The sequence below is a fragment of the Terrapene carolina genome, unplaced genomic scaffold, assembly GCF_002925995.2.
Source record: "Terrapene carolina triunguis isolate 2854851 unplaced genomic scaffold, T_m_triunguis-2.0 Scaffold69, whole genome shotgun sequence".
Classification (NCBI taxonomy): domain Eukaryota; kingdom Metazoa; phylum Chordata; order Testudines; family Emydidae; genus Terrapene; species Terrapene triunguis.
Genome location: NW_020664420.1, coordinates 6,385,168 through 6,405,536, shown reverse-complemented (window position 1 = coordinate 6,405,536; position 20,369 = coordinate 6,385,168). Strand labels below are relative to the sequence as shown.

Genomic DNA, 20,369 nt, shown 5'->3' with positions numbered 1-20,369 from the left:
CGTGTAATCTGCTGGGGACTTCGTGATCAATTTTATGGGGAAGGTGCTCAGATGTGGTGGTGAGCAGCAGTATAAAGTGCTAACGTAAGAGAAGGGTTGGTTTCACCTGAATAAGAACTGCAAGATAGTATCTTTGGATTTTTAAGCATCAAGGAGTATGGGGAATGTATTGTCTTATTTTCCTGTAAAGTCCAGACTAATGATCCTATAGAAAGACGCGAACAGGAGAGTATAAAGTAGAGTATCCCTCTTTAAATGGAAAATGAGGCAAACACCCGTATGCGACTGTGGTCACCAGGCACAAATGACAGAGCACGTCATAGCTGAATGTCCCCTTCGTTCTTTCGCCGGGGGCCTGAAGGACATTCCCCAGCTCACTGCAGCGGCAACGTGCTTAGATATAAATTTGTAGTTGTTGCTACCTACCCAAGCCATACGAAAGAAGAAGAACAGGAGAGTGGGAGATGTGGGATCCAAAAGCAAACCAAGTAAATTGCCATTTTATAAAGAAGCTGCAAGCATCTGTTTGGATTAACAGATGTTCGGTGGGAGGGTGAAAACAAATATGACAGATTAGCGGGGGCGTCGATATCCATTGTTGTCTGTTAGCTGCTTTATAAGGCAGAACCGCACAGTCAGCTGCTCTGCTAGGAAATATGTGAAACTGTCAGTAAGTGTTCAGAACTTTACTTTTGTTACTTAGCCTTTTTCCAGTGTTGAGCAGGGACTGGCTCTTCATTAGTTCCCTCTCTCTGACTTTTGTCACATGATAATTTTGGCAATCCGTTGCATAATATAGGGAAATTAGAGCAGTATAAGCTAATTTTCCCGGTATTTTCTCAGTTCAATAGACTAAATGAGAGCAGAACTCTGGATTTTAGCCGTTTGCACAAGAGTGCTTGTATCATATCCTGGTTATATTATCATATCATGTGGTGATTCCACGTTTGTGCTTTTGGTGAGAAAGTCATAAAAATATACTTCAGACTAGGCTAGCTGTTTGTCTCCTCACAAGCATAACCATCCCTGTTCAGTAATAGCTAATGTTAATTAAATAGGGAATAATCAATTTAAAATTCATACCTCTCATTTTATTCAGCTTTTCTACTTCTCCAAGTGACACAATTCCTAGTGAAACTGCTAATTTCTAGTTTATGGATTGCATCGCAGGGTCAGTCTTTAATTAATTGGACATTGCAAGAGCAACATCAGCTGAAAATTTAGGTTTTGTGAAAATAAGCTCTTATAGAATTGAAGACCATTAGACATGTTTCCATGAAATTAAAAACACGGTCCAATGTATTTATATTGTGGTAGAGCCTAGAGGTTTTTCAGTCAAAGAACAGGGCCCCATTGCTTTACTCATTTGTACAGCACATAGCGCAGAGACAGTCTGTGCCCCAGAATGCTGACAGTTTTTCATTAGCAACAAGGTGGGCATCATTCCAATACATGAAAGCAGGGAAGTGAAATTGACAGGGCACTGGCTGCTATCTTTTGGAACTGGGGGTGGGGGAAGGTGGGGAAGTTGAAGACCAAGAGTGTGTCAGGCATGGTGGGGACTGAAAGGGCAGGTCTACACTTACTTCCTGGTTCGGCGGCAGGCAATCTATCTTCTGGGATCGATCCCGGAAGTGCTCGCCGTCGACGCCGGTACTCCAGCTCGGCGAGAGGAATACGCGGCATCGACGGGGGAGCCTGCCTGCCGCGTCTGGACCCGCGGTAAATTCGGACTAAGGTACTTCGAATTCAGCTACGTTATTAACGTAGCTGAATTTGCGTACCTTAGTTCGAAGTGGGGGGTTAGTGTGGACCAGGCCAAAGTTACAGCTTGCACAGTTTCTCTCATGCTGTGTATTAACTCACATACTTGGTTCCCAAACAAGATGTTGAGTAAGAAATAGGGGAATTCAAAAAAGAGGAAATGAATAGAGGAACACAATCTGCTTAACCATGGATCATGTGCAGTGTTTGGTGCCTTTGGCATGTCCACATGGCCAGTAGACATCTTATGTATTTAAAATGTGCTCTGTTTAGCAGAATCCCTTAACATTCGTGGATTAAATGAAACAAGGGGCCTAGTGACTGCAGCTGGCTCACCAAGTATACTTATCCCACGTCAGCATGCGAGTTGAAATATGCATTTATTTCTTACCTTCATAACTACCGAAATTAGGCTGGTGACGTAAGCTTTAGGTACATTGTAATGCAAGACAAATGCTGACTTTCTTTTGTTATTCATTTATGAATGTCAAATTCCTGATATGCTGTCTGTTCTTTTGTTTCTAGGAAAAAAAGAAAAAATGCAGTGAAGAGCCGCAGAAGCAGGACTTGGACAAGGTCTTCCTCCCCAACAAAGCTAGAGATCAAGAGGTGACTTCCCAAGCTAGCGAGGTGCAGGTGGAACATCCTGAAGTGTTTACAGAGATTCGTCTCAGTGATGAAGGAGAGGATGGAAAAAATGTGAATGATATGTATGATATCCCCTTGACTTCTTTAACCTTAGCAGATGAAGGATCCCGATCAGCTACCCTAGAACCTCTAACACAAGGAGAAGAATTCAGAGCTAGTCTCTTGCATGAGAAATGCCGGGAGAGGTCTGAAGAAGATGGTAGAAATAAATCGGACAAACCCCAGAGCCTTATGGAAGCACTTGCTAATCAATCGGAAAACTCTGGCATAGCAGAAAGTACCTTTAAATGCAGTGCTGCTTGCACTCAGTCACTAATGGGAATTGTACGGGACAGAGGAACCGAGAAGGTACAAGAGGCTACAAATCCTGCTCTTTCTTTGGAGGCACAACCTGTGCTGTCACAGCTCTCTAATGAAGCCAAAGAGCGTGCTCAACCTTCTGGGTTGAAAACTTTGTATCCCGATTTATCGGCTGAATTGTCCCGAGAGAGACTGACCACACTCACGGTAAAACCACCGTTACGTAACGAGAGGCTGTATCCAGAGATTCCCTCTGAGCCAGAACTAGTGCCATTTACCAAAGAGCAGCTGAAAATCTTTGAGCCGTGTTCGTGGCTGGAGAATGTTGATTCCTACATGGAGGAGTTTGAGCACATTGCTCATCAGGATAGACATGAGTTTCATGAATTGCTCCTGAACTATTGGCGCTGTAGGAAGCAGCTCTTGCTGGCTGAGGCGGAGCTACAGGCCATGACATCAGATTGCCAAAGTGCCAAGGACAGGTTGTGGACTTTTAAGGAGGAGCAGCAGTCTGTCAAGGTGGTGTAACCGAAGTTGCTTTTGATCATGGCTAGTCTATGATCCCAGTCATGTGGTCTGCTGAATGTGGATGTTTGCTGTATTTAAGCTGACTTGTACAGAGAGATTTATTTGCCTTGGATGATGTCTGTGGTTTTTTTTTTTTTTTTCTGTTCAAAGGAAAATAAACCTGTCACTGCTTAAGTCAAGTTCATTACATAGAAATACTCATTCCATTGAATCCTTGATTTTAAACTTGTAGCTAATATAGTGGAGTGCAGTCTCCCTGACAGTGAGCTCTGATATACTAAAATTCCTGTATGTAGTGAATTGGAATGAGAGTTCCAATGCATTGCAGTATGAAAACTGGAATTCAGCTTAGAATGACCGTCTGCTGTTAGCAAAATACTTCATTATGGTGCCAATCCTGTCCATCCTCCTTCCTGGGTGTGGATGACCCCATGTCCAATAGTCTTGGTACAGTGGTTCTGGAAGGATTTGAGGATGTAGCTTAGCAGCCTGGTTATTTGGAGCAAGGGGACTGAGGAGATAGATCCACTTCCACTGGTTGTTGCTTCCCTTATGTAGCACAGAGATTCTTGTTATTGTGGCTGCCACTGCAGCCGTGAAGTATCTTTGGGCTTGTCTATGCTGCATCGCAGTGTGGGCTACCGGGATGTGAACTGCAGAGTGCAACAAAGTGTTGCACTGAGCTACCCCATTGAAAAGAAGGTACTGGCTTCATATTAACATAGTCCTGTTTTCAAAAGGACTATGTTACTGCCAACTAGGTACCTTCTGGTTTGCACCAGCAGCTTCAATGTGGGGTAGTTACAGCGCCACACTTTGGTGCGCTCTGCAGTTCACACCCCTGTAGTCCACACTGCAGTGCACTGTAGACATGGCCTTTGTAACTCTGCAGTTGCCTAATGGGGAAGGATTGTTTTGCTCATGTCTCCGGGACAACCCCATTACGCAGCTTGATGTTCCAGCTGTGTGCTGATTTGCAGGATTTGGTCTTATAGGGCCCTGTCTTCAACTAGGAAAAATTGGAGATATTCAGCAGTGGTGGAAGTTGTAGTCAGTGTAGATGTTCTTACCACTCACTGTCTGATCCTTCCTAGAGCAAGTTTAGATAGTAAGAATGCCTAAACTATCTATTCGAGAACTTCCTCTATTGCTCCCATGAGTTGAGCTGTATGGCTGGTGAATTCCCTGTCCATTTTTTTCCTACGCTAGATAAGACTTGAGGGCCCCATTGTAGATATATTACTTTTTTTCTTTTTTTCTTTTTTAGAGGAATGTGGTGTAAATGAACATTATAATTAATTATGATTGAATTTTATCAGTCTCTTAAATTTTGTATTTATCCATTTTTATGTGCAATACACTGCATCTATACTCTATCCACAGACTTTTACATTAATATAACTGATTTCCTAGTGTAAAGTCCTGCACGTGGTGCGAACAAGTTTCAAACCAAACTTTCTAAGTGTGTGTTTTGAAGCTTAGTTGCATGGCTGTATGAAGCAATGACATGGGCAGAATGGAACGATGGCTTCATTGTATTAAAGAACATCGGATGAGGTGGGGAAAGACTCAACTCAATGGTTTGATTTGCAGTTTGAGGAAAGTCATTTCACTGCTTGGCAAGTCTGGATGATTTTAAAATATATTGCGGCAAATAGATGTTAAGTGGGCTGGAGTCTAGAAAAATACTCCTCTTGCATACATATTGTGACTTTAAAATAAGATCAGGGCCTGCTTGGAAATTCTTTGTATGTTTTTTATATATACATTTTAAGAGTAGATGGGACCAAGGCTGTGAGGCAGGTGTGCTCTACTGGATTGGGTGTGAGGGTGGGAGTCGAGAGACCTGATTTTATTCTCACTTCTGCCACCGACTCGCTTCGTGGTCTTGGGCAAGTCACTTAAACCCAAATTTTCAAAAGTGGTTTCTGATTTTGGGTACTTTACTTTGCAGGGCCTGATTTTTCAGAGGTGCTAGGCAGTCATCAGCTCCAGTGCTCAGTGCCTCTGAAAATCAAGATGGACATCTAAAATCAGAATCTGCTTTCAAAAATGTCTTAGCCTCTGTTTCCCCATCTATTATCTGAGCAGAACATTGCTGACCCGCCTTTGCAAAGAGCTTTGAAATCTGTGGCTAAAAAGCTCTATGTAAGTGCAGATTTTTTTAACACACTTTAAAAAGAAAGTGCATAAAATAATTGTTCTCTTTGCAGGGTATCTGTGCAGATCAGTGCCAAGTGTCTGACTACCATCGCTACCAGACAGTAGAGATGAATGAAAGTGTGTTGGGGGAACTAAAGAGGTTGTTTGAAGCCAAAACGGAGCACGTGCATCAGACCTTGGTCCTGCACTCGTACACTTCAATGTTGTCCCGCTTGCAGGTGGAGTCTTATATCTATGGATTGCTTAATAGCTCATCCCTACTGAGATCTGTGGCTGTTCAACAACAAGAGCAAGGTGTGTCCCTGATCTGAGTTTCCGCCTCTGGTGTCCCTAGCATGCAGAATACTACACCTGAACTTTCAATCTGGAGTTCTAGGTGTGGCTATTCAATGTAGAGGAATCCTCTTTCAACACCAAAAACTAGGGGGAGCTTATTCGGTGGCCCATGAAACCCCAGTCCATCAAAAGCTCCCTGACTTTCTCACTTCAGTCTCATGGAGCATAGACACAGTTGCAGAAGTCAAGTGCTTAAGCTTATTTTGGCAGCAGATTGCAGGAGTGCCCCCTGCTGTCTGATCTATGTAGTGCCACTGGCTTTGTCTATGTCAGAAAAATATTTTCATTCTGCGTGCTGGCAGTGGGCGGAAGGGAGGCTTTAACTTAAAGCAGGGGTCGGCAACCTTTCAGGAGTGGTGTGCCGAGTCTTCATTTATTCACTCTAATTTAAGGTTTCGCGTGCCAGTAACGTTTTTAGAAGGTCTTTTTCTATAAGTCTATAATATATAACTAAACTATTGTTATATGTAAAGTAAATAAGGTTTTTAAAATGTTTAAGAAGCTTCATTTAAAATTAAATTAAAATGCAGAGCCCCCTGGACTGGTGGCCAGGACCCGTGCCACAGGTTGCCTACCCCTGACTTAAAGTAACAAAGACATTTTTATATCAAAGTTGCTATTTAGTGATTACAAGATGTTTTTAAAAAAACTAGTGTCTTAGTTTTAGAGAGTAGTAGAGTATTTGTTTGGATTTAATAATATACAGTAGAACCTCAGAGTTACGAACATCAGAGTTACAAATTGACCGGTCAACCACATACCTCATTTGAAACTGGAAGTAGGCAATCAGGCAGCAGCAGAGACCAAAAAAAAACCACAGTATAGTGCTGTGTTAAACCTAAATTACTAAAAAATAAAGGGAAATAAAAAAAAAAAAAATTTTTTTTGACAAGGTCGGGAAACTGCTTATTTCATTTATAGTAAGATGGTTAAAAGCAGCATTTTTCTTCTGCATAGTAAAGTTTCAAAGCTGTATTAAGTCAATGTTCAGTTGTAAACTTTTAAAAGAACCATCATAATGTTTTGTTCAGAGTCACGAACAACATTCCCGAGGTGTTTGTAACTCTGAGGTTCTACTGTACATATAAAGGACAAAGGAGAAATTTTCTATAGAACCCCTAAAGCCGTGAGGGTATTAGTCAGCCTAGCAGGGCTCTTAAGAGTCACCAATGTCGGCGCTCTAATTCTGTTTCTAATTCACAGCTTCTAAGCAGTCAGAAAACCTTTCCTCGGACTTGGGTCACCTGAAAGAATGTGTCAGCATTCTTTTCAGTTTCACGCGCAGAGTTATCGAAGATCCTCAGTTCCAGAGTGACCTCCTCCTTTGGCTGCAAAGGCTGGTAAGGGAGGAGTGTATGGAGTAACTGCTGTTTATTAAAATGAACTGAATCAGTCCCAGAGGCCATCCCTGGAAACCTCACTACTGCTCTTGCTGATTGGTGTCCTGGGTGAAAAGAATTTGGTGGCTTCATTCCAGTTCTTAGCAGACAATGGCCACATCCCTGAAACCGCTAACATAATTGGCTCCTTTGTTGATAGAATCAACTGAGAGCCCAGGTGTTGAGAGTACTGGAGCCTGTGAACCCAAAGGTGGTTGGTTTGGATTAGGACAGAGCACATTAATAAGGCAGCATGGGGAAAACTCATGTTGGAGATGGAGGTCTTCATCACTGTCAATCTGGTGATCTTTCTTCATCACTCAGTTTCACATAAATCAGTTCTTTTAAAAAATGCTTTGTATTGTAGCTCTTAAATCAAGCAGCAGCCCCTGCTTGTCAAAGAGCACTGTTGTCCCCGTCAGCCTTTTGGTGATACAGCATTCTCTGTACAAACTCATTGGGGGTTGGAAAGTGCAAGGAGAATAATAGAAAAGCCAGGTTTTATCAAGTCTGTGAAGGAGCCAACCTTGAAATTCCCTTACAAGATGCTCTTTATTGTTTAGGTGTCAGTCTTGCAAAGAGTTGGCTGTCCAGGGGACCACCTCTTCCTCTTAAACCACATCCTCCGTTGCCCAGCAGGTGTCAGTGGATGGGCTGCTTCGTTCATACAGGTGTGAATGTTTAATCCTGTGTGCTTTGCTTTTTTTGGCTGAGATTTTGGAGTGGGTGGGAGAAAAGAAGAGAGTCTCTCCTGCTTGAAACCATAAGACTATTACTAGACTAACTGGCAAATTCCAGAAATATGGAATCTGGGGCCTAGGAAGGAGAGGAGCCAAAATCTTTCTGGGGGGCTTTGATGGGCTGGATTTTCAGCCCTCCCAGTCTTGTGCCGTAGTGAGATCTGCAGCTAAAGTCAAAAGCCGTGTCTTCTTTGAAGACCTATTTCTCGCATAGATCAGCAAGTGGGCTTTGTCAAGATTTTCCTTTAATGTTAGAAAGTGAAAGGAAAAGCCAGATCATGGAAATTCAGAGGTGTGTTTTTTTTTTTTTTTTTTAGAAGCTGAAACTAAACTAGCTGTGGGTTCTGGTTTGCTTAGACTGAAATCTTGGTTTCATTTCAGATCAAAGTCTTGGATAACCCATCAGGAGTCTTTCATTTTATGCAGTCTCTTGCCTTGCTTATGTCTCCTGTCAAGTAAGTGGGAAAGGAGAGAATTTGTACACGTGTTCTGAAAATGTTTATCTCTGGATATTCAAACACATGGTGGCACTAGGAATATTCAGATGACGTGGAGGAATTGTCAAAATGGGCACAGTGAACTGATAGTTAAGTCTAAAGTCTTGTTGTTATTCACTCATCCCCTATTTACAGTCTCAGCACTATTCTCAGATGCTAAATATTTAGCATGATGAATGTGCAATAGCCCTATTGTTCTTATCAATGTTGAAATAAAGTTCTCGGCTACTGTTTGCAGGAGCAATTGTCATGGATGAAAAGGAAATTCCTGAGTCACTAGGTCTGGAACAATTGTTGCATGCAAAGATTATGCTGTTTAATTTTCCCCCCTATACTTCTAACTTTACTCAGAAAAAACAGTTGCAATACTTGATGAAAACAGTGAAGTCAAGGACCAATGATAACAAATGAAACATATTTCAGAGGAAATAAATGTTCTGATCAAAACCACAATCTTTTCCTGTTTGTCGTCCTCCTCCCCACCCGGCTCTGTTAGATTAGTAAAGGTTAGTGTGACTTTTATGTTTGTGTGTGCTCACTGCATTAGAGAGTTACAGCCACTGGTTTTCTGAGTGTCAAGATAGTAGCTATTGAGCCTAATTGATCTGAAGCAGTTCTACAGAAATATTTTAAATGGGCAAAGAGAGAGCTGGACTGAGTTATTTTTAGAGTTAATATTAGTCAAGCCTGGATTGTCTGAACTCCAATTAACTGAAACTCCAACCATCTGTTGGAGGTTTGATTTCAGTGCATAAGGATTTATATACTAAGCTGAGCTGACTGAGGCAGTGTGGGAAAGAAATTGGCCTACACATTTTGATGTCTGTGCTCAGAGTTTGCAGGCTAGGTTGAAAACCCTGGAGCAGATCCTTCAGCCCTTGTAAATCTGCAAAGCTTCATTGAACTTCATGAAGCTTTACTGAAGTACATCAGCTGAGGATCTGGCCCCCTGCAGGCTGTTGAGCCAGGTTTTGGGTGTCCCCTAAAACCTTGCATAGTCAGAGTTGCACTGTAGCTATTTCAAGTCAGTAACAGTAGCAGTGAATCTAGTGTCTTAAAATGAGTATGAATTCACAGCGATCAACTTTTCTTTTTTCTGATTTGGATGCTGAGAGAAGATGTAGTTATCCTGACCGCATGTGTAGTGTTTCACCAACATGTTGCTGGTCCTGACAGGTTGAGAGAAATCACACCTTAAGATCATGTCATTTTGGTTACTATGTTGCTTTTCCCCCTACTTCATTTTTGATGTGGAAGTATCCGCTGACATCACCTGTAGAGTTAATGAATCGTGTACACCGTTTGTAAACCAGTATTTCAGCATATCAGGTGATCTAACGTATGGGATTCTGTCTCTAGAGGCTTTCAAGTTAGCAGCTACTAAAATAATCTTGAAATGGAAGTATGAAGAAAAACAAGATGGCCAGAATGAGGAGTTTAAGGTCCAGTGCCTCATGAGCTGTCAGAGCTAGATATGAGTGCTTCATACCATGGGAGGAGTCCCAGCTTTCAGTTGGTAAATAAAACATTTGGTTATAGTCCTTTTGATTTATAAACTTATGACTTGTATTCACGTTCAAGGCCCTTCCTGGCCTATCACCACACTTCTGGCCATCTGTCATTCACTATCAAGATATAGACTCCTGTCTTTGATCGGCTGATGATCGATCAATCCATCTAAGACACTTTTATGGCCCCCATTACCATAGTATGACAGTCCTTAATGAATTTATCCCCACAACATTCCTGTGAGGTTGGGCAGTGCTATTATTCCCGTTTTACATATGTGGAACTGAGGCACAGAGAGGCTAAGTGACGTGCCCCAGGTCACACAGGAAGTCTGGTAGGACAGGGATTTGACCTAGGTCAGATTAGGATCCTAGGTTAGTGCCTAGATCCACTGGATGATCCTTCCTCTCATGATGCCAGCCTTCATTGCCCACTTGTTACATTTTCAAACAAGCACCTTTGTGCTGTCTCCCATGCTTCCCCTCACACTTGGGTGGAACGCCTTGTAAACATTCACTGCCTTGTCATGCTCCAAATCCCTCTTTAAACTCTCTGTTGCTGTGATGCTTAAAAACACTTGACAGTGGTTAGGCAGTGGGTGCTAAACCGTTGCGCATCATGCTCACCAACATTGTCTCATTATTTCTTTGTGCTTTCCTGTCTGCCTGTATCCACCTGTTATCTTATCTTACACTTGGACTGTAAGATCTTTTGGGCAGGGATCATCTTTTTGTTCGGTATTTGTACAGTGCCTGGCACAGTGGGGTCCTAGTTCATTACTGGAGCTCCAAGGCAGGGCCGGCTCCAGCGTTTTTGCCACCCCAAGCGGGGGGGGAAGCCGCGATCGGCGGCACTTCGGCAGCAGCTCTACCGCCGCCGTTTCATTCTTTGGCAGCAATTCAGCGGCAGGTCCTTCCGTCCGAGAGGGACTGAGGGACCTGCCGCCGAAGAGCCGGACGTGCCGCCCCTCTCTGTTGGCTGCCCCAGGCACCTGCTTGCTGTGCTGGTGCCTGGAGCCGGCTGTGCTCCGAGGTGCTACAGCAATACAATTAATAACTGTCACTGCTTTTGGACTGACCATAGCAAATACTGGATGCCAGATCAGTGCAACTTTCAGTCCCTGGTTCACCTGAAGATGCTTGGCAATGGTTGGCATAAGCTCTTTTTTTTTTTCCATTTTGTTTATTATGGATTCACAAAGGTACCCAGCAATGTGTTTCTTGTAAATTATAACAGCAGGGTCCCTTAGCATGGGTGTCCTGCAAACTAGGGTTGATAGCAGTTTACATTTTTCAGGGTATTGTGCATAAATCAATTCGTTAAATTGGTAATCAACTTGAGTATGAATTTTTATTGACTGGTAACTTGTTCCACACTAGATGCATTGGGCAACTTTGTTAGTTTCTTGTTCCTGTTTGAGTTTTAAGTGGTTTTTAAAGTAAAAAGAATAGTTGTACACCTCTACCCCGATATAACGCTGTCCTCGGGAGCCAAAAAATCTTACCGCGTTTATAGGTGAAACCGTGTTATATCGAACTTGCTTTGATCCGCCGGAGTGCACAGCCACGCCTCCCCCTCCCCCCCCGAGCACTGCTTTACCGCGTTATATCCGAATTCATGTTATATTGGGTCACGTTATATCGGGGTAGAGGTGTACTGCAAATTTCGAATGTTTACTTTATTTCTCTAATTTACTTAAGCCTGGCTTTCATGTATTCCCCAGAAATCGAGCAGACTTTATGTGCCACATGACACCAAGTGAAAGAAAATCCTCCACCTCCTCTGGGAAAGAATCTGGGAATTGGACATTAGTAGATGAGGGAGGAGAAGAGGTACGTTAAAACTAAACAGCTCTGCTTAATGCTTGTGCTCAAGCCTGTTGTATGTGTCTTATTGAAGGGTTGGAGGAGGGAAAAACTAAATATTTTCCTGTAATGGATTTCCATTTCAAACAATAAATCTTATATTCCCTTCATGGTAGAACAGTGATACTCAGACCTCAGTTGTTCAGAAGGCAAATTAGCAATTAACATCATAGCTGCGGGAGCTGAGGGTGCTGCCGCACCCCCTGGCTTGAAATTGTTTCCATTATATACAGGGTTTACAGTTTGGTTCAATAGCTGTCAGCATCCCCATTATACAAATTGGTCCAGGCCCCCCGATCAACATCACCCAAAAGAGCCTCACAAGTATGCATTCATGGTTTCATTTACCATAGTACTACTCATTTTTAAACAGTATGATGGGAAATATTTAGTTATAAAATTCTCACAGCACATAAATTGATAATTTAGTGCAAGTTGATACTTTTATTATGTTATTAACCAATTAAGTTATCCTGAGTGGTTAATAACTTAGGTTGATTAATAATTAAATCAGTGTTTTAATACCATGTGCTGCAAAATGCTGCAGGAGACACATTAAAGAGCTACTTGGGGCTTGTAAGCCGCAGTCTGAGTATCACTGTCATAGAGTATTAAATTTCCAGTAATATACATCTGAGATAGAATGCCTCAGGTAATTTATTCAGGAAGGAGGGAAATAGAATAGACTGTTCCAAAAATAGTTCTATAAAATTACCCTTGTTATTTAATAGTGCAGAAATAGATACCCATTTCAGAACTTTCCTCCTTTCAGTCATCATGGAAATATTGCTGCGCTGGGGGCTATGATGTTTTTTTCCTCTTACTTTGAAGATGGTATCTACCACTTCTTTATAGTTGATGGCTGCTGTCATATAGGAACACACAGAAAGGGGGAATGAAAGTACATGTTGTGAGTGTGATACTTCCTAGGTGTACCCAGCATTGTGAGGTAACTCACCACACCGGCGCTTACCACGAAGCAGTCTTGTCTGTGCCTGCTGTGGGTCAGTTCCCTGAAACCACCAGCCTCTGGCAGCACAAGCACTGCCTTCCAGGCCTCTGCAGGACACAATAGGCACACACCAAACCCTCCCCCCTACACCGCCCCCTCACCGCCCTCCTCAGAATGTTCCCTGCAGTGCCCAGCATCTTATCCATTGAACACGCACAGAATTAGCAGGCCTGCTGTTCACAAAGGAACCATACATACTAGCTTACCATACACACCTGCTGTTTACAAAGGAACCATACACACCACTTTGCTTAACACCACAGCACTTAGGTATGTTTATAGTGAAAACAAGAATAACTTTTTGTTACCCAAGAACAGAGATTCCATTGACAATGAGTAAGAATATTGGAAACTAATGATTTTATTTTATATGTAAGCCTTTGTCTCTTTCAAGAGACTAAATTCAACTAACAGGTTAACCTCCTGTCTACAGAAGCTTATCTCGCCCAAGGTTCTTTCCAGCATTTTCAGCCAAGCCTTATTGAGACCCTTCCGTAAAGCAGAATCACCGTCCTTTTACTTCCTCAGTGAAGGGTGACAGGGTGTCATCTTTGCCCCCACAAATATAGTAGAGCGAGCCTTTGATGTGCACCTTCAGACAGGGTTCTTCCCATTGCTCTTTCTCTTCCTGTTAGTTTCTTTCTGAAGTCCCCACAATCCTTCATTTGCATTCAGTTCACACTGATGATAGGAGACTCATTGTGAAGTATATTCTACTTAGTTTATATTCAAACAGCCAACTAGATAAAACATTTCTTGTCTGGCAGGAAACTGGTTTTTCACCTTGGCTGGCAACCTGTCCCTAAACCCAGACCTTACAATTTTCAGTGCATGTACATAACTCCTTACATATTACCTGTACAGACATGTCACAATGTTATTGATGACTAGAGTGATATAGACTTTTATTGGAAACCTTACATGACATTCTTTGAACTAGAATACACATATCCGCCTCAAGAGATTCCTGTAGCCCCTATGCACCCCCTCTGTGCCCCATGCCAATTGGCACTGACATTCTGGTGTCACAATGAGGAGTGGGAAGAAGACCAGTATCCCTTTTCTACATTCTTTCTCTGCCATCCCCCCACTTCCCTTCAAAAGAAAACTGGAGGTAGATAGTACAATAGCCAGGTCCATTCATTATCTGCCCCCCTCTCCTCTTGAGGAAGCTAATAAAATCCACTCTGATATGTTTCTTTTTTTTTGTAGGATGAAGATCCCGAAACTAGCTGGATTCTCCTTTTGGAAGATGACTTGGTTGTCCTCCTGTCACAGTTTCCATTTCATGAACTGTTTCAGCATTTTCTTGGGTTTAACTCTAAAGGTGAATTTGCTGCTAAATACGTAGACTTGTAGGGGATAAGGAATTATTTTAAATGTCAAACATGTCTGGGACTTATATTGTTCCAGTGTACTCTGAAGGATTAGATTTTATCCCTCCTTTCACTCTGATCTGTTAAACAGTTCCTTTTTGGTAACTGGCAGTAGATCTGCTTTTCAGATCCCATCTCTTTTCCCTGGCCTATGAGTTATAAACGCCTCACTCCTTGTGCTCAATCACTGTTTCTTAAACTCTTCTCCATCTCTGTTCACCCACGTGAAAAGATTACAAGATCTCCTGCAGGCAATTTACATAAATTATTTGTACTTGCACAATTAGATTTTAATCTACTGTGAATCTGTTATAAAATGGTATTCATGCTGTATGAAATAATTCATATAGATAGCGGAATAGAAATGCATTCCCTCATTGCTTCTAATGTTTTTTGAGTTCTAAATTTCTAGGTAACTTGCTGATTTTTGTGAAGCTTATGGTTCAGTGTTTTGATTTTGTAGGTGTTTATTTCCCTGAAAAAACAACCCCTCAGGAGATGATGAAGATTTTTGCCTTTGCGAACTCCTTAGTGGAGCTGCTAGCTGTGGGGCTGGAAACATTTAATAGAGCACGCTACAGGCAGTTTGTGAAACGAATTGGTCATCTGATCAGGTAAGAGGAACAGCTTTCTTCCTCTGTCATGTGAATCTGCACAGACAGATCTTGGAGTTTAACAGGGGCAGCAATAGATCTAGCTGTGTGTGTGTGTGTATGTTTGTGTGTGTAGGCATATAACGTATGTGAGCATATGAATGTGATTTAGAGTAAGTTCAGTGATGGCATTTCTCAGCATATAGGCTAGGAACCCTTAGGGGGCTCCAGACTCATAGGATGGAGGGTACAAAGTGGGGCAAAGAAAAGCTGCATGACCATCAGTTCACACGGTCTGCAGGTAGTTATTGAAATATGCCTGCTATCCTTCCTTGTTCCTGTGGGTTCAATAATATTACACAGCTACTCAGCAGAGATCAGTGCACAGCATAATGGAGCAGAGGTATTTTTAATACATAAAATAAATATAATACGCTTAGCCACCAGTGCTGCACCCTGTGCAGCATATACCAGTCTGTTGACATGGAGACCACCAAGCCAGAGCCAAAAGGCTTAAAAAGCAGAATGTGAAGAACAACAATATTTTCATTCTCTGACTAGATGGTTTAAACTCCCTCATAGATTTCCACTACATCTTCAACCACTACGACCCCTCCATTAAATTCTGGAACACTCCCACACTAGTATCAATTTCCTGGACACCACAGTCAGCTTCAGCAATGGAACTGTAGACAACCATATACAAGAAACCCCAAGATCACCACATTTACATTCATATATCCATTAACCACCTCAAACAAACCAAGACATCTGTTGTCTACAGCCAGGCACTCAGTTACCACTGAATTTGCTCCAAGAAGAAAGTCCAGGATATATACACCTTAACACACACAAAACCGCCTTCACCAAATAAGGACACTCCACCAAAGAAGTAGATCACAGCATGGAACAGGCCACCCACATACCCTGAGAGAACCTGCTTCAATATAGAAATAAAGCCTCCTGCGACTGCAAACACTTAGTTGTCACCTACCGTCCTACACCCGAACACACATGGGGTATCATCAAATTACTACAATCCATACTCGATTTTTCCAGAACTCCCTCTTCTAGGCTTCAAACAACCCCCCAACCTCACCAAGCTCATCATCCGAAGCAAGCTCCGCACAGATCAGGATGCACCAACTCAAAGTGGCACCAGACCCTGCCAGAACAACAGATGCAAAACCTGCGCACACGTGTCCACTGCTATAATGATCAACACTCTCCATGACACCTTTTAAGATCCATGAATCCTACACATGCTATCACAACATGTGGTATACCTGATCCAGTGCACTAAATGCCCCAAAACAATTCTGTGGGTGAAACCAGACAGTCGCTACACTCTCAAATGAACTCTCACAGGAAAATGATAAGACGAAAACACCCTATCACCTATGGGTGAACGCTTTTCACAAAAAGGTCTGATAGAGTGTGATTGGTCAGTCCTTCTCCTCCAAGGAAATGTGCACAAAAACTTTTGAAAAGACAAGCCTGGGAGCTTAAATTCATAACTCTGCTAGACATTAAAAATCTTGGACTGAACAGACACTGGATTTATTGCTTATTATAACAATCTGTAACCAGTTAACCCCCTCTTTTGGGCCTATGACTGCTTAGGTGTTAATGGGCCACTCTACCTCGAATGGTCCCTTAGACTATGTGCTAACTTCTTATGCTAAACAATCTGTTCCACCTTGCATTTAGCTGTGACACTCTTAGGGCATATCTACACTACAAAATTAAGTTGACTTAAGTCGTCTATAGAGTCACCGCATTAATTAAAGCGGTGTTTCATGTCCACATTCTGCTCCTTCTGTCGGTGGTATGTGTTCTCACCAGGAGTGCTTCTACCCATTTAACTGTGTGGGCATTGTGGGTCACTGACAGCTGGAGTCCCCCTGCCACGGGGCTCATAGCCAGAGCCCAGCCCTGCATGGGGCTCACAGCTGGAGGTTCGTCTCCCTCTTCGCACCCCCCACCCCCCGAGGCTGACAGTTCAGGTTGTCAGCTCCTGGGGCTGGCCAGGGGGGCCCTCCGGCTGTGAATCCCGTGCAGGCTGACAGCCAACAGCCAATGTAAGTAACAGACACTGCGTTGCCCTAACAACATCGACCGAAGAGCTCTGTCTCTTGTGGAGGTGGAGTTAAGTCGATGTAGTGGGCGACTTACATTGATGGGAACTACATTTTAGTAGGTGCTTAGAGTTAGGTCAGCGTAAGCTGCCTTACATCAACCTAACTCTGTAGTGTAGACCAGGCCTTAGAGCATTTCCCAGACCTGAAGAAGAGCTCTGTGTGGCTCGAAAGCGTGTCTCTCTCACCAACAGATGTTGGTCCAATGAAAGATATTACCTCACCCACCTTGTGTGTGTCTGGGGTAAAAAAAGAAGAGAAAGTGGATAGAGAAAAGGGTACAGGGTGGAGACTGTGCCAGTGCTTGATGTGTGCAGGATCCTGTCTGCCAAACTGTCTCAAAGGTGCACCAAGAGAGGCCGGAAGTCACAGGATGAAATGCATCCGACGAAGTGGGTATTCACCCATGAAAGCTCATGCTCCAATACGTCTGTTAGTCTATAAGGTGCCACAGGACTCTGTCGCTTTTTACAGGATGAAATGTATTTCATAAAATGTTTCATTCATGCTTTCCCTTTTGGGTTAATGATACAGTTGGATGTTCTGCATGCTTTCTCTATGCTAACCCAGAACCACGGCAGGTGATTTAATTCAATTAATTACTTGAAGCTCTTTGTTGTTGTAGTGAATGGACATAGCTGTAAACCAAAAGCCACTCTACGTGGTTCCTTCTACAATTCTGCCAGTTCAGTCCATGTGTTTATTACTGTCTAATCTAGATTGTACTCTCTTTAGGACAAAGGTTATGGCTTCCTTCATACTTGTTCAGTGCTGAGCAAGTTAATGGTGCTTTCTTAATTATTAGATGTGTGGGCTTTTTTGTGTGCACTGCCAATTCCTAAGGAAGGGATGTATTTGACACACAAGCTTATGTGTCCTAACCTATTTGGTCTAGTAAAATATCAACTTATTTACCTGTAAGACCAAGGAAAGATAACATAGGAATTATGACTAAAGTTCTCAGCAAATGGAAAACTCAGAGGGTATAGGTGCCAGACACTCTGAAACTTGAGGACAGAAGATTGAGTTTTCGGCTCTTGCTTGTGATCAGAGTTACTGTTTCTGGACACTGATGATGTACTCTCTGATCTTTTTGTCCTCCTTTCCCTTAACCCCTATTGTATAGGATGACAGTTTGTTACGTGAGTGACCATTGGGCCCAGTATGTTTGCTGCAATAAAGAGTATGGATCAATAATGCACCCCTATTCTGTGGAGAAACTGCAAGTGGAATTCGATGAACTGTTTCTTCGGGCTGTTCTACATGTGCTGAAGGCAAAAAGGTAGGAAATCCCAGTGAAGGATGTGAAAACTCACACCAAAATGCTATTAAAAACAATAGGAGGGTGAAGGTTGTGTCTAGAGGTGGGACCAAATAAAACCCCGCATCAGAACACCCCAGGCTGCAGAATCCAGAATCTGCATGGACAGCTTTGATCTGATTGTGACTTAATATTTTAATAGTGTTTCAATATTTTCTGTGGATTCAGACTAGACTGTAACATGCAAGATCCTTAAACATGCAGATGGTTACCAAAAAGGGGAGTGGTTAGAACTCAACAGGCTGATGTAACTTACGCTGTTGGGACTTGCCCAGCGCAAAGTGGGATCAAGATCAAGGGAACAGAAAGCCCACTCTTGTATTCCTCTTTCCCAAATGAGGTGTGGGCTCCTCAGCCGGAGCAGAGGGTCTGGACCGGTAATTTCTTTCAGGCACTGAGGCTTATTATTGTGCAAATTATTTCTACTTGGCTCAAAATCCAACAGGCTAGGTGTCTGGCAGTTCATGTCTGAGATGCCTTATGGAACGTTATCGAGTGGCATGCTTTGGAAGCTCTTCTTCATCATGCATTGTGCAGAAAATGAGCACCTGGAAAATCTCTGCTCCACCGTGCAGCCTGCCGACTGCAAGCACAAACTCCGAGGTAGAATTCCTTTGCTTGCTATGAATTAAGAAACCTGCAGGGCAGTGTTTTGAATTCTGTTCTGGATCTGTAGCTAAACACAGCCCTTCTTCTAGTGCCTAGGCATGTGAATTCCAAAGAACAAGGATGTTGCCCCTTCTGATTGGTAACTGCAATCACTAAGTTTAGAACAGGGCGGCACCCACCTCTCACGGGCGCCCCGTTTCTGGTTGAGTGTGAGCCTGCTTTTCTTTCAGTTCTTATAATGGGGTGGTGCCCGTCTGTGTTACTGCAAAGTTAACTGCATTCAGTTTTCCAAAAACAAAGTTGAAATCTTCAGTTTAAACACTCAGCAGTTGTGTAGTGTTCTCTTCAATCCAGTACAAGGCTCAGCCACTTTTGTTGTTCTATGTCTGGGAGAAGCAGAGCTTCCCCCAGGCTTTGTAACACAGAATTCTTGGACATCACTTCGTCTTGGGGTTCAGTTTCCCAGTACTCACTTTAGTTTTCAGTCAGTGCAGAATGACTTCACTAGCTTAATTGCTGTCTAAAATCATGGTGTATGGGATGAGCAAAATTCCTGAACTTACTTAAAACCTACCTGCTCTGCTTGGCTCCCCCCAGTTCTGATCTTGCCTTGACTGATTATATCAACTATTTAAAACTGATAAAAGGAAAAGGTCTTGTAACGGCATCGGCAGTCCCCTCTTGCAAGTGCCCCTGCCCGGGCTCAGTATTCAACCAGATCAGCAGGGCCCATCACAATACTATCACCTAGGTTCTGGGTTCAGTTTCCTGGGCTCAATCCTGCCTACACTGACCTGTCCATGGTCCTGCTGCTTTTCAAGCCAGCCAGGCACCCGGTCATTAGCAGCCTTCCCTGGACTCAATCCTGCCTGCTGTGAGCTGTCTGCAGCCCTGTTGCTTTTCCAGGCAGCCAGGCACCTGGTTTTCTCTCTTCAAGCTCCAGGCAGTAACTGAGTGCTCTGCCTGTGCTGCTTCCTTTTATATGGCCCTTTTGGCTGCTCCAGCAGCCACTCTGATTGCCTGCCTGGGGGACTTCTCCTCTGCTTTTTTCTGGGGTGGGGTGAGGCAGGGTTGCGAGGCCTCCGGACCTACTTCACCCCATCACAGGTCCTTTTCACACCATTTGTAGTTCACTTGTGGAAATCATTGCCACAAGATATCATTGAAGCCAACTGGTTAATAAATTCTAAAAAAACCCAAACATTTTTATGAATAATGAGCATCCAGCGTTAGAGTAATAACAATTAACACCCCCCCTTCCCCCACCCCAGGAGTTCTGGAAAGACTATAAATCCTCATGCTTCAGGACATATACACACCTATAACTATTGGGGTTAGGAAGGAACCTTTCAGGTGGGCAGGGTATTCCATAGCTACCTGCTGCTGGGTTTCTTGCACCTTATCTAAAAGGGCTGGGACTGGCCAGTTTTGGAGGCAGGATACTGTACTATATGGGTCACTGGGTTCGATCCAGCCTGGCAGTTCATATGTCTCTGTTTCTGTTCCTGGCATTAGACTAAAGATAAAATATACGTTTTGTTATAGGAGGCAATTAACCATTTCACCTATATTGACCTGTATTCCCTCCACG

General features: G+C 43.0%; 1 protein-coding gene across 2 annotated transcripts in view; it reads left to right on the top strand.

The window, feature by feature from the left end:
* The window catches only part of EPG5 (ectopic P-granules autophagy protein 5 homolog), an 85,665-nt gene that overhangs the window by 5,954 nt on the left and 59,342 nt on the right, over positions 1 to 20,369 (top strand). For both annotated transcript variants that reach the window (XM_026649300.2, XM_026649301.1), the window contains exons 2-11: positions 2,290 to 3,231; positions 5,454 to 5,697; positions 6,943 to 7,079; positions 7,682 to 7,789; positions 8,240 to 8,313; positions 11,588 to 11,696; positions 13,954 to 14,068; positions 14,581 to 14,731; positions 17,975 to 18,130; positions 18,615 to 18,772. In XM_026649300.2, the coding sequence (XP_026505085.1) occupies positions 2,290 to 3,231; positions 5,454 to 5,697; positions 6,943 to 7,079; positions 7,682 to 7,789; positions 8,240 to 8,313; positions 11,588 to 11,696; positions 13,954 to 14,068; positions 14,581 to 14,731; positions 17,975 to 18,130; positions 18,615 to 18,772 (2,194 nt within the window). The remainder of the gene's footprint in view (positions 1 to 2,289; positions 3,232 to 5,453; positions 5,698 to 6,942; positions 7,080 to 7,681; positions 7,790 to 8,239; positions 8,314 to 11,587; positions 11,697 to 13,953; positions 14,069 to 14,580; positions 14,732 to 17,974; positions 18,131 to 18,614; positions 18,773 to 20,369) is intronic.